Source organism: Bombus pascuorum, chromosome 16 (genome assembly GCF_905332965.1).
Source record: "Bombus pascuorum chromosome 16, iyBomPasc1.1, whole genome shotgun sequence".
Classification (NCBI taxonomy): Eukaryota; Metazoa; Arthropoda; class Insecta; order Hymenoptera; family Apidae; genus Bombus; species Bombus pascuorum.
This window is the reverse complement of record NC_083503.1, coordinates 2,641,339-2,655,108: the sequence shown is the minus strand read 5'-3', so window position 1 is coordinate 2,655,108 and position 13,770 is coordinate 2,641,339. Positions and strand designations below refer to the sequence as shown.

At 38.8% G+C, this 13,770-nt stretch overlaps 1 protein-coding gene across 8 annotated transcripts in view; it reads left to right on the top strand.

Moving 5' to 3' along the window:
* Nucleotides 1-12,788, top strand: part of LOC132915230 (phosphofurin acidic cluster sorting protein 2) — a 183,667-nt gene extending 170,879 nt beyond the window's left edge. For all 8 annotated transcript variants that reach the window (XM_060975006.1, XM_060975005.1, XM_060975007.1 and 5 more), the window contains 6 exons: nucleotides 1,960-2,228; nucleotides 3,237-3,442; nucleotides 3,998-4,336; nucleotides 4,954-5,351; nucleotides 6,878-6,994; nucleotides 8,603-12,788. In XM_060975006.1, coding sequence (XP_060830989.1) covers nucleotides 1,960-2,228; nucleotides 3,237-3,442; nucleotides 3,998-4,336; nucleotides 4,954-5,351; nucleotides 6,878-6,994; nucleotides 8,603-8,736 — 1,463 coding nt within the window. In that variant the 3' untranslated portion in view covers nucleotides 8,737-12,788. The remainder of the gene's footprint in view (nucleotides 1-1,959; nucleotides 2,229-3,236; nucleotides 3,443-3,997; nucleotides 4,337-4,953; nucleotides 5,352-6,877; nucleotides 6,995-8,602) is intronic.
* The last annotated feature ends 982 nt before the right edge of the window (nucleotides 12,789-13,770 follow it).

Sequence of the window (13,770 nt, the reverse complement as noted above, 5' to 3'; positions counted from 1 at the left end):
TTCTTACTCTCTCTCTCTCTCTCTCTTTCTCTCTCTTTCTATCTATCTATCTCTGGTCGCTGTACCGATTAACACGCCACACGTTCGATTGCGAGTGTTCTTGAAGCTTCACTGATCTTCTTAACGAATAGAAGCGAAAGAAAAGAAAAGAAAAACACATGTCCGACTGTCTCGAATCACGAACGCCTGTTGCCCGTTGCATTTTGCGCGCAGATTCGTGTGGTGTATCCTTTTCCATTGATACATTTTAGTAAGTTCTCTTATATATGTATTATACATACCATCTATGTACGTACATATTGGCTTGGTAACTGAGTGGTTGCAGATTTTGTCAGTACTACTGATCTTCTAAAGGGAACCTTCATTTTATTATACACCATTCAGTGCAGTTTTTAATTCTCTACAAAAAAGTATTATACAATTTTAGTCTCATAAGACTCGTTGTATGAAAGACAAGGGCAGATAACATGGTGCTCTTACGTTCGCCTTCTCCGCCGCACCCAACGAAGTTAACATCGCAATATCTTTCGAACTGTCCATTTTCCGATACAAGTAGTTAGATACTTTTTTGTGAAAAAAAGCTGTGAAAAAAATATATAGTTCCATTTAAAGGGTCAAGGGTCATCTTGAGATCTCGAAAACGCCTGTACTTGTCATTAGGTGGTATTGACGAAATCCGCAATCACTTAACTGCCAACCCAATATATAGGTTTAACAGAAGAGCGACGCATCTGGAGAATCATCGATTTTTGGATATTCGGGATACTTTCGTTCCTGAGGGAATCTCGCCTGCTATTTAGCAGGAATATTTAGTAAATGTTGTTAAAATCTTAAAATAATTTATTAGCAGTTATCGATTGCTTTAATCATTTTTTAATTGCAGTACACGTAAACGATATGTCATATGGAGACCTGTGAAATCTATTAATTTTTAGCTACGACCTTTTGAGGGTATGATAATCATTTCAATTGCTCGTGTGAATCGAATTTGGAGAAGTGTAGCCCGGCTGAATGGGCGTTTGTCAAACCACCGATAGGGAATGAATATTTACGTTCAGAGATCCCTTTGCTAATCTGTCGGAGTATGAAATTCAATTAGGCGATGAATATGAACTTCGCGCGTAGCAATTAACCAGTTAACCGTGTTTCACGAGTATACGTATGAAGAAAAGAACTTCAAATTATCAACTTTGTAGACGTCCTCTGCTTTTACAATTTGAACATATTGCAGTTGCCACTTTGTCGCTGGAAATTCTGCAATGGTAACGAAAAGAAATTGCTTTATCGCTGAATGGTTGAGCAATTGATAATTTCGAATTTGGATCAGGTTCTCTGGAAATTCGGGATTCCCAGGAAAAGTAGCCTAAATGTCTCTTGGTCTTCATTTAGTGTTGTCGCACTTCTGGCAAACTGGCAACACGCGTACAATGAGCCATCGCGTCGATTAATTAAACGCGTAGTGTACGTTAATACAACGATTCGTTTGAGTGCGTTAATAGAGCCGCGCGCGCGCGTGTGTGTGTGTGTGTGTGCTTCTCTGCAGGTTAATCGATCACGCATTAATCAACTGCCACGTACGTTATTGATCGTAAAGTTGGGGCCATAATCGACGAGTGAGAAGAGCAACTTGATTCGCCTAAATGTAATCTAATTTGCTAATAAATTGCAAAATGGAGGGAAATGTGGTGCAGTTTTCTTGAAGAAAAATTCACCTCTTTATTCGCAAATTCTTTTCTACTATCAAATTAGTAATTTCAAATGAATGTTAAGCCGAACCTTCGAAATATCCCTCAGATATTCCCCTACATTTTCTCCCTCTTCTCGGACAAGATGAAGAAATGAACGAAATAGGAATTTACAAATTGTGTCTTGAATTTACGGTCGGTAACGCGCGGGCAATTTCCTGCGATACGATTAGGCAAATGTACCGCGACGAGGAGTAATGAAATTTCGTTGCAGAACGTGGCGTGGATAGGCAAAGTGACGATAGTTCCCGAAGAGCGGACAGCGACTCACACCCGGAGAATTGGACGGATCATGAGGCGAACGATCCGCCGAATTACGTGACGGGCTCGCCGCCCAAATCGGAGCAGCACAACAAGGCCGAGAACACCGACAAACGGAGCAGGCTTTTTACTCGCGACAGAGGCGTACCGGCCACTAATAAGTCCAAAAAGCATAGCCTCAGTGTGGACCTGAAGCCTCCTGCCGACTTGAATAGCTCGGAGGTAGATGGAAAATTCGATCGCATACAGCATATCGTATTGTATATAGTGTACAGTGTATCGCTGCTAGAATTACACTATACACTATGTACACTATATATACTGTACACAAAGTACACTATGCACTATATACACTAAGTATTGTGTACACTATACACTATGCATATTATGCACTATATACACCATGTACACTATGAACATTATGCACTATACACACCATGTCCACTATGCACTATATACACCATAGAGACCATGCACTATATACACCACGTACACTATACACTATGCACTATATACACCAAATAGACCATGCACTCTATACACCATAGAGACCATGCACTATATACACCACGTACACTATATGGTACACTATGCACTATATACACTAAGTACTGTGCACACTATACACTATGCACTATATACACCATGTACACTATGCACTATATATTATGTACACTGTACACTATGTACACTATACAGTATGTACACTGTGTCACTATATACACCATGTACATTATACACTATGCATTATATACACTACACGGTATATACACCGTATACTATGCACACTATGCACTACATACACCATGTGCACTATGCGTTGTGTACAGTGGTGTATCACTGCTAGTATATACACTATACTACTAGTATGTAATGATACATTTATCTTGATATCGTGTATAGTGTATGGTGTATCAAATACGAAAGCGACGTTACCGTATCGTTGCTCGTCTCACAGCTATTTGACGAAAATGATTCTCCCACTGCATAGAAATACAAATCGATACGACATAAAACATATGAGAACCTCGATTCTCCTCGGTTCCCTTATTTACGTACGTATCTTCGTAATCAGCGACGCGTATAAATTCTCGATATATTCAATTTATTGTCCATGATAGAATTTAATTGCGCTCGAACGTGAGAGCAGTCGCGATCGTAATCTTGAAACATTTCGCTCGTACGTCAAGCTGACAACGCGCAATTAAAACGGGCCACGTATTGTTTCAGCCGAGGAAAGCGTTGGTCGAACAATTAAGCCGGGTCTTACCGGATGACAGCTTGCCGGACGCTGTGTCGTTGGTGTCGCTGGCTGATCCTGGCGCGGCTGTGCTGGCCACGAGACTTCAAGAGAGGAACCACAGGGTCCTGACGACCGCTTCTCCGGCGGATATTCGTGCCACGTTCACGTGTTTGGTCACGCGAATACAGAAATTGTAACTAATAATTTACTTAACGACATAACGATCTTCCCTTTACTTCACCAGTTAGCTGTTTTTCACGAGTATACACATCACGAAGAAATTGCGATATCTCGTGTCATGACGAGTATACTCGTCATGAAGAAATGGCAATATTTTGTATTATAACGAATATAAAACTACAGTAACCAAGTCACAAAATAAAACAGTCATTTAATTGCAACTTAATTCTATGTTATAACAGCCACGCGTACTTTGCGTTTGACGAGTATACTCGTCGTCGCTTACTTTTTGCGGCACATTTTATGTGCACACTTTTCAGAGTTTTCAAAGAGTCCGCAACAACTACGAGTGTACTCACAATGCAAAATATTGCCATTTCTTCGTGACGAGTATACTCGTCAGAAACAGCTAACTGATTAATCAACGGTTTATCCTCGCTAGTATTTCGCTACTCATATGTTGGAAAATACATTCTAATACAATATAAATATAAATATCATAGAATAACGAAAAAATTAACAACAATGATAACATTTATTAATAACGAAACCATCTTGTCATTTCTAGTTGTAACAGCTCCGCTAAGCCGCCGGCACCGATTAAAGTAGTCATTGCCGGTGGTGACGGTTTCGTGAACGCAGTGCTCCGCCACTACGTGGATCAGCTAAGTTTTCGACCGCAGAATTATCTCAAGTTCTTCGTAGTGCCTCTGGGCTCCAATACGTTGTCCAAATATCTCGGCTCCATAGACGCCAAGTACTCGATGTTGTTCGGTGACGAGTGGAAAGAATTGTTGGAAAGGGAGGGCGGTGGCGCGAGCGAGGGTGCAGCCAGAGTTTCCGAGTATTTGGCTTCGGCTGGTACAACCTTGCTACTGCCAATTGCGGAAGCCATGGTTACCTACAGGTACGATATTCAGGCGGTTCAATTGATTTTTACGTATATACATTATGGATTTTCTTTACACGATACTAGGCTACCCGACAGTGGCTTTACCCACACAGTATTTTCAATTTATGAGATGCTTTTAGGAGTTGAATCTCGAAAAAAGCTCAAACACGTGTTTGTTCATTTTTAATGAAGAGTTTCTATCCCGAACTTTGTCCTTTGAGAAAACAATTTTGGTTCTCTTTCACCCCCCCCCCCCCATTAAGCTTAAATTTGCACAAGAAAAGTGTGGATAAGTATAGCATCGCTAGGAAATTTATTAATCTCCGTCTCTTCCAAGAAATCTTCTTCGAAGAATCAAAAGATCTCCTTTCAGAAACAAATTTCTGACTCTACTTTATCTTCATAAAAGCGCCTAAATTCCACCCGAATTCGAAAGTTGTTTTTATCTTTCATAATAGGAAGTTGTTAAAACCCACTGCTACTGATGCGAATCGCCATAAAATCTTGTTATAAAAATTATTATGAAACGAATTACAGAAGATGTTAAAGTATAAAAGTACAAACTTAGCTGTTCGTGCGCTGAAGCAGAGATCATAACAAGAACCAAACATCGTTGCGCTTTAATTTCGCAGGGAAACAGACGACAGCAGCCAAATCTTCATCCCATTCATAAACGACGTCCGCGTGGGCTGCCCGGACAGCAGCTCCTCCGCATCGGTTGACCTCGAAGAGAGCAACGTGACCATGTCTGGCTCTCCACCTTCTCTGCCACCCCCTGTATTACCTGTTCCACTTCCTGGTAGGTTAACGCCACCAAGCAGCCCGAACGTCGGTCAACCAACAAGGGAAGGCTGGGAACCGGTCGAATTACAACTCGATTATTGGAGCAAGCAAACACAGGGTGAAAAAGGCAAGAACACATTGAGACAGGCGTTTAGGGCGTTACACGTTCAGAGACTTCCGCCTCTGGGTGAAACTCCTGGCCACTATTTGTCCATGAACTACACCACAAAGGAGAAGAAGCAAAAAAGTACGTGTCAATTTGCATCGTTTGTAACTTTCCTACTAACCAACTTTCATTCAGATGACGAATTTTGGCAACTTTGCAGTTGCTAAAGGTATGCGAGTACCACTGGCAAGATTAACCAGTTGGCTGTTCCTGACGAGTATACTCGTCACAAGGAAACGGCAATATTCCGCGTTATGACGAGTATACTCGTCATGCGTAACAAATACAATGTGTTGTTTAAATTTCAATTTAGTAATTGCAATGAATTGCAGTAATGAAAGTAAACCGTAAAACAGTCATTTCGTTAATTAACTTAATTCTATATCATAATAACCACGTGTACTCTGCGTTTGACGAGTATACTCGGCACACGTAACAAGTACAATTTGTTGTTTAAATTTCAATTTAGTAATTGCAGTGAATTACAGTAATGAAGTTAAACCGTCAGTCATTTCCTTAATTAACTTAATTCTAGATTATAACAGCATCACATACTTTGCGCTTGACGAGTATACTCGTCATCGCTCACTTCTTGCCACACATTTCAGGTGCACACTTTTCATAGAGATCACAACATACTAACTAACTGATGACTGATAACTTTTAGTAAAATGTAATATGTTTGTGTGTATGTATATATATATATTTACTCTCATTGATATATTATATATGTATAATTTTAGTTTAATTTTCATACGTGCAATTTTTAGTTTCAATTATTTATATATACATTGCTTTGGACAATTGTAAACTCAAAAACATTTCCTGTGTTGTTTCTTCGATATTTCTAAGGAACCACTGATTGAATGCCTGAATATGTTAATTGATATTGTCTTTGAAAAGTGTTAAATTGAACGCTGTAGGACGTTAGAAGATTATTGTTTTTAATAACTGAAACTGCAAACCAAAAGAAGACAATTTCTCAAGAAGACAATGCTGAATAGAATTATAACAATGGCCAGCATCGACTCTTAATCTGAACGCGACCTAGAATCCTAAAAGAAGCACAAAATCCACGTAGAAAGACATTCAAGACAAAACTATAAATAAGTTAATGACTAGTGCACCTAAGATATTAATAACAGTAATCAAAAACAGAGGAAAATCCACGAAATATGGAACGAAAACGTAACAGAATTAACACTGAATTTGTATCTTCAGTCAGAACCGAAAGTACAATTTTAAGAAAAAATCTAATGTCTTGTCGAAAGAAGAAAATTTATCGTTTCTCTAGTCTTCAATTCTGTTTTACATTGTAATACGAAATTGTACAAACAATTCGGTCAATTTTTTTTTAATATTACGAACAATCTAAAAATACAGTTGAGCTTGTAATTATTCACGTATACTATACGTACGTGGATCATATGTGTGAGTATATGTTCGAAACTGGTAGCATAAAATGAGATTAAATTAAATTAAAACGAGAAAATCCCACGAGAGCAATTAGGAGTTAAATATAATCCACATTTAACTACGTTGTATTTTTCTGAAATGGTATTAGTTTCCAGAAATAAATTTTATACGTCTGTTCGTTTCACTTGCAGTAATGAGACTGGGTAAGAAGAAAGAGAAAGAGAAGGAAAACGAGCCAAAGAGTCAAACGGTGGAGGGCGTGACACGACTTATATGCTCTGCGAAGACTCACAACATTCCATTAAGAGGTAATAACATGTTCCACTTTTCTGATAACATTACATGTATACAAAGCGTACAAAAATCACAGTATTTTTTAGGATAAGAAAAATCGGAATTTTCTTTAGAAATTTTCTTCTTAAGCAACATAAAAATTACCGCCATGTTATACTGCTATTAGACTCATATTTTAATTAAAATTATAGTGTTAGTTAGATCAGAATTATAGAAAATGAAAATTTGCGTTTAACCCTCGGTTGTCACACTGGGGTTTGCCCAAACCCAAGTTGTTGAACTTTCCAATTTCCAATTGGAACTTTCAAGAAGCTGCTGTTATAAAAACAACAGAGATATTCAGTGGAAAAAAATTGGGAACGTAGTTTGAATATGTTGCAATATGTTCTGATAAAAAAAAGGTTAACAAACCAAGTGAGATTATTTTTAAAAAAACAAAGAATCTTTGTAACTATAAGTTTCAATAGAGAAACATTTTTAAGTGAAAAATACTGTAACTTTTTTTAAGTTTTCACATTTCTTGTAAAAAATGTAACATGTTGATTTTAAGACGTGTTACTCTAAGAAGAATACAATTATGTGAATATATACAATGAGAAAATCAATTTACTCGCACGATAGGTACAACCATCTTCTGTTTTAATTATATGCGTAGATTTAGATGTAAAACAGTATAATAATGAATTCAAGATGCACGAGAATATGTATGCAAAAGTTGCACAAAAATAAAACACGTACAGCAAAAAATACACCTTTGTCACAATTGGGTCAATATGACCCATTACTAACTTTAGCAGCGTGATCATCAGATATTTTAAAAAACGCTTCAAATTAACAGATTGTACACGACAGTCTTGAAGATATTTCTTTACAAAGTAAAACTTAAATGACCTTCATGACTTAACGACAACCGAAGGTTAAAATATTCTACAGGTTTTCCATTTCTTCATTTCATATTTGTTTCATTTTCAAGGCGACTATACAGACATCTATCGTAAGCACAAAAACGCAAATTTCTAAGTGACACGTATATAACTTTGTCATATTTCAAGTCTTTCATACGACCATGTTTATTAATTTCTTTGACTCAAGGAATTCACTGCAACATGTGAAATACATCAGGTTGTCTGAAAAGTTTCTTAGATAGATGCACATTATTTCTTTTATATTATTTTTATTGAATTATGTATAATCCATTTAGTGCTAATAGAACAACAAAAATATCTTCAATAAAATAACATAAACCAAACAATTTGCATCTATCAGTTCAAGTCTTTCATACGACCATGTTTATTAATTTCTTTGACTCAAGGAATTCACTGCAACATGTGAAATACATCAGGTTGTCTGAAAAGTTTCTTAGATAGATGCACATTATTTCTTTTATATTATTTTTATTGAATTATGTATAATCCATTTAGTGCTAATAGAACAACAAAAATATCTTCAATAAAATAACATAAACCAAACAATTTGCATCTATCGTTTGCTTATGAAACGCAAGGAATTTCTGGTACAGTTTAACAGAAAGAGAATAACGTAGGTAAAATGTGGGAAAATTGTGCAGAGGAACGTTAGCACGTGGAACGTTGAAATTACACGAATAACTTGTTCTTCTTCAGTGAGCATCGACGGTACCGAGTGGTACGGCGTGAAATTCTTCCAACTGTCGGCGCAGTGGCAGACGCACATCAAGACGTTCCCGATAGCGATGTTGGAGTACAGCCCCCAGCAACAAGCAGCGAACCCCACGTAAACGCTTGCCTCGTTCCCGTCAGCGGCCAGACGTTTCGCCAGATTTCGTTTGTGTTCATGGATATTGCCAATTAGAAACAACCGCTTAGCTTATCGCGCAAAACCCGAAAGCCATGAAACCCTCGGAACGTCGGGAAATAGAGAAAAGAAAGGGAAGAAATAGCAAGATAGAGTGAAAGGTGTAATGCGCGATAGAGCGCTAGAGTTCGTACAGTGGACAGTCTGCTGCTTGAAACCGCAAGTCGTTGCAGCTTGTACAGGCTTCTACAGTGTTTGAGCGCTGCCTGTTCGTTTAATTGGCCCACGGTATTGCATTACGCTCGGGTCGTTCGTTCGATTACGTTTCGAGAAGCGGAAAGCAAACTTGGAAACTGTGCGATCTGTTAACGTTTTTGCTGCCAACTGTCCCAAGGCAAAGAGAAGCCAGAAACACAGAGAAAGAAAGAGACGCGTCTCTTTACTGCGCATGCGTCCAGTTCGCTAAGAGTAGGCGCGTAACTGAGACGTATCGAAGATCGGTAGACGCATAACGCCAACACACATATCGTATTACGATTAATATAAGATAACGACGATGACGATGGATCTCGTTGGTTACGCGAATGCCATACAGCGAGAGAACATGCGGTTACATCGTTAGGAGCACGATGTCCGCAGCAGAAGCGAATTGCACGAATAGGATATTCGATTTTCCTATCGGAAGTGACACATGCGATGGATTACGAAGAATTGTTCGGGAACCGGGTTCAGCAATCCACCCCCACCCCTTCTCCTGCATCCCCACTCCCTAGCCGTCGACGCGTGTACATATAGAAATTTTTTTAAGGACGAGCATAGGAAAAATCGATCGGTTTCGCCTGCGAGTCGAACTGATACGCGTATTTGCTAAGATAGTTCTTCGTCTAAATCGCAAGGTAGCGAAGCAAAGGTTAGCGTTAAATTATGTATTTATTTAATTAACGTGTATTCTATATACATATACATAGGTAAATATATATGTGTGTATATATACACACATGTGATATATATATATATATACATACGTGTGTGTGTGTATATACACACACATGTGATATATATATATACGATCGCATATAGCAATGGAGCATACAGCGACGTTATCGAAAGAAGTCTGTGATACAGGCAAAACATTTCTCTTAGCGCACAAACCTGTTGTTTAGGAGAAGACGATGTAGTTTCGCGAATTTTCGGGAAGTTTTCCCCGGGGAGAGAGAGAGAAGATAGACGAAAGGGAAGAGAAAGGAAGAGAAGAATAATAAGACGATGAATACGATTAGGATGATTACGAATTAGCTCATTAGTTATTATATACGTTATACTCCTTTTCTCGTTTAAGATTTCGACATATTTTTTGTATTCCATTTTATAGACTTTTAGCCGCAGGCTGCTGTAGTTTAAATACTCTATTTTCAGATTTGATTATTTGATACTTGATTCCTGCTAGACGACCTTCTCACCCTTCGACTTCAATGTAACGTATAGAGAGTATACTCATCCGCGTATTATTGTTTAGCCGGTAGAAATAAAAGAAGAAAAAAAGAAAAAAGAAAAAGAAGGAGAGGGCGAGAGTGAGCAAGACTTAATAGACGTAAATTTGTCGGTAAAACATAGGCGAAGGTATTAGGGAATAAAGAAAAAGGAAAAAGAAGATATCAAATGACTACGTTCTCCTCATACCATCGATCGATAATGAGATTATCGTGGTAAAAAGACAGAATCGAAACGCGCTCGCGCGTTTTCTTCCTCCTTCCTAATTACATTTATTGATTATTGAATTTCACTTCAAATCGCCGTTCAAAATCAATCGCCTGTCACGCGTTACAAGTCAAGTCCGTAAGTCCCTCTTGTCCCTCAGAAGAAGAAGAAGAAGAAGAAGAAAGAAACAGAGTCATATCACGACGAAACGATACAGACTAACATTTAATATTGTGGATAATAGAAGAAAAGAAGAAACGAGATGAATGCACACGTATCATAATTTGCACGAGGAGAAAACGAGCACCGTTCGAACGATAACTGCGTGCAGCAGTCACGTACTTTCCGATTTCTTCGTTTTTTGAATATAGCTACGGATAAGCAAGAGAATAGACGAGAAAGAAAAAGGGGGAAAGATTAGAAGGAACGACGCAGCAGCTTACTGCTCAGTGTTTCCAGCGATATGTACGTCGCGCTGACTGCCTAATGCCAAATTGAAAAAGAAGAAGAGAGAGAGAGAGAGACACGAGCAGAAATAAAGAGAAGGAAAAAAACGGATCGTCCATCCGATCATTCGTTAAATTCAGAGAAAATACATTTGAAACGCGAGCATTCTATCACTGTGCGTAAAACAGCGAAGAGGAAATCGATAATAACGTCCTATGGTACATTGGCGAATTTACGTTCGCCGGTGTAAAATTACAGGCAAAATCTTTACCCTATGCCGGTACATGTACACACACTAGCACACGACACACGCATACCATACGATAGTACGTACTCTGTGTCCCGCCCCCCTGTTCTCTGCTAGTCTGCAATTAGTTTGTAACGAGTATCGAACTGTGCAAATCGTAGTCCTACATTTCACATCCTTAAGCAGCTGAGAGCAATAACCCATTTTCTGCGAACTACCCCGCGAGATACGTAGTTGACTTGAATAGCATCTCGAGGCAGTGGCAAGTTATTGTCGAGCGACGCGTGTGTACGTGGCAACGTTCTGCTTTTTGACGCGCGATGGCCTTCCACGAGGCTGTGCTAAGAGAGAAAAAAAATAGATGATCGGGGCGATAAGAGCGATCGGATATTCACATTCGAGAAAATCGTGGATGAGATCGGACCTTCTGATTAATTGCCAATTTCTGTTTTGAAAGTTTTTTATCGTTCTATTTTATATATGTGTGTATGTAAATTTTAATTCATTTAAAAAAATTCAGTTGCGATATCCCGCAGAAAAAGAAGTTTTATTCGACACGTTACGCGATCCTTTCTTACAAGAGTAACACGACTTAGACGAAACGCGTTGACGCGCGGCTTGTCCTTTAAGGTCCTCTCACAACAATAAGCTGGAGATGAACACGACGTTCGTTCCTATTTTAAAAGTATTGATATATTTTTCTTACTATCGCTGGATTTAACAAAGTAATATTTTATCGTATCGAAGTAGACTCGTTGGCAGTTTTCGAAGAGCCGGTCGGTCGATTCGAGTTGCGTTAGTTTGAAGAAAAAGGTGCGAGGGGAGGAAGGGCCGCGGTAGATCAATCAACGTTTACACGCGATCCTCGGGAAAGACTTTCAAACCCGTGTCAGCTTTCAGTGGCGGGTGCACATTATCGCGAGAAATAAGAACGCGGTTGAACGCGACAAGTATAAAGTTTAAAGGAAAGAAACCGTGCCAGCAGGCCACGCGAACGATGAAAAGCCAACAAAGAGACGTTGTTACGCGCACACGTACACGCGATATTAACTGCCTCGTTGTCAGCTTCATTGAACGTATGCTGAATTGTTTTTCAGCGATCGAACCTGCCATATGATGTACATATATATATTTCTATAGGTACATATGCATATAAATATATGTATATACATATGTATAGATACTATGTGTGTGTGTATATATATAGGGTGACCCATGATTTTTCAGCAGCATATTCTACGAATAGAAATAAGAAGAAGTTTGATAGGAATGTAGACTCGTAAGCACTTGAGGAAGAAATTCAACAAAAAAAGTACGAAATAACGCGAGATTGATTTTTCGTTCGACACGATGCCTGCCGACAACTATGCGTATTCGTTTACGAACGATTGATACTAAACTTACGATGAGGATGTTGTCAACAATGGATCACGAAGCTTTTATTTTTACTCGAAGAATATATTTGCGTCGTTTGAACGAAAAAACCTGAGACACCCTGTATATATATACTCGCACAGTTTAAACGAGGCGTTCGAAGACGTCGTTTCACAGTTTTGCACAATGGCGTTTTGCTTTCCTGTCAGAAGACGCGTTCAACGATGTCTCTCATCGGTGTAATTTCGACGAAACGCCAAAAAAGAAAACAATGATGGAAAAGTTTCAAAGCCAATTAGTTTGTTGCGACGAACAGCGACCGGCCGAATGCAAGTTCGATCGTGACACGTCGTAGGAGACGACGCGCAGTGGTCGAGAATCCGAATAAATTAAACGGACGAAGAAACATACTTCCGGCCACACCGGAAGCCTGGCTGTAAATCGTACAATACAAAGACTAAAACGTTTACGTTCGTGCATACCGTTCCGTAGTTGGTGGAAGGGACATAGCGAAGTCATAGAATTGTCCGTGCGTTGCGCTGTGTACGTTACAAGAATCGGAACAACGCGTCGTTGACTGGCTCCGTGCGAAAACCAACCTCTCAACGTACAAGCTTTCCTTTTATTCCCGCATCGTCGATATAGACAACAGTGAAATTTTATGCGACAGTATAAAAAGATGTGTTTTTCAATATAAACTACCGTAACTTGAATCAATAAATATCGCTGGTTAAAATTGCGAAACTGTAAAATTGCGAAATTGTAAAATTGCGAAACTGTAAAAGATCGCATCTTCGACAGATTAAGAGGCGCCACTAGCTATTTCCATAATCGAAGAGTGCCTGTAGAGAACGCTATAAGTGCCACGATTGAAAGATTTTGTTTTTTTATTGGACCATGTTCCACATACCCACGAAAATACTGTTGTATTATTATTAGCATCGAGTATTACTTAACGTCTGATCCAAGTGCAATTTCCCGTTCCAAATAGTTCTTAATAATAGCAGAAAATAATGTGACAAATATAGAGAAATGTAAGTGCCAATAAAAATTAGTTAATTGCTGCTTGGCTTTTGTCTGTGCCATTTATCAGAATTAACCAATCGTTGAGTTCTCTATGCAGCTGAAAGACGTGTACAGGTTTTTTTACGAACACGGTTTTCTTTCTCGTAAACTTGAACTATTGTTGGCAACTAAGTGATTGCGGGTTTTGTCATTACCACCTATGACAAAATCCGCAATCACTTAGTT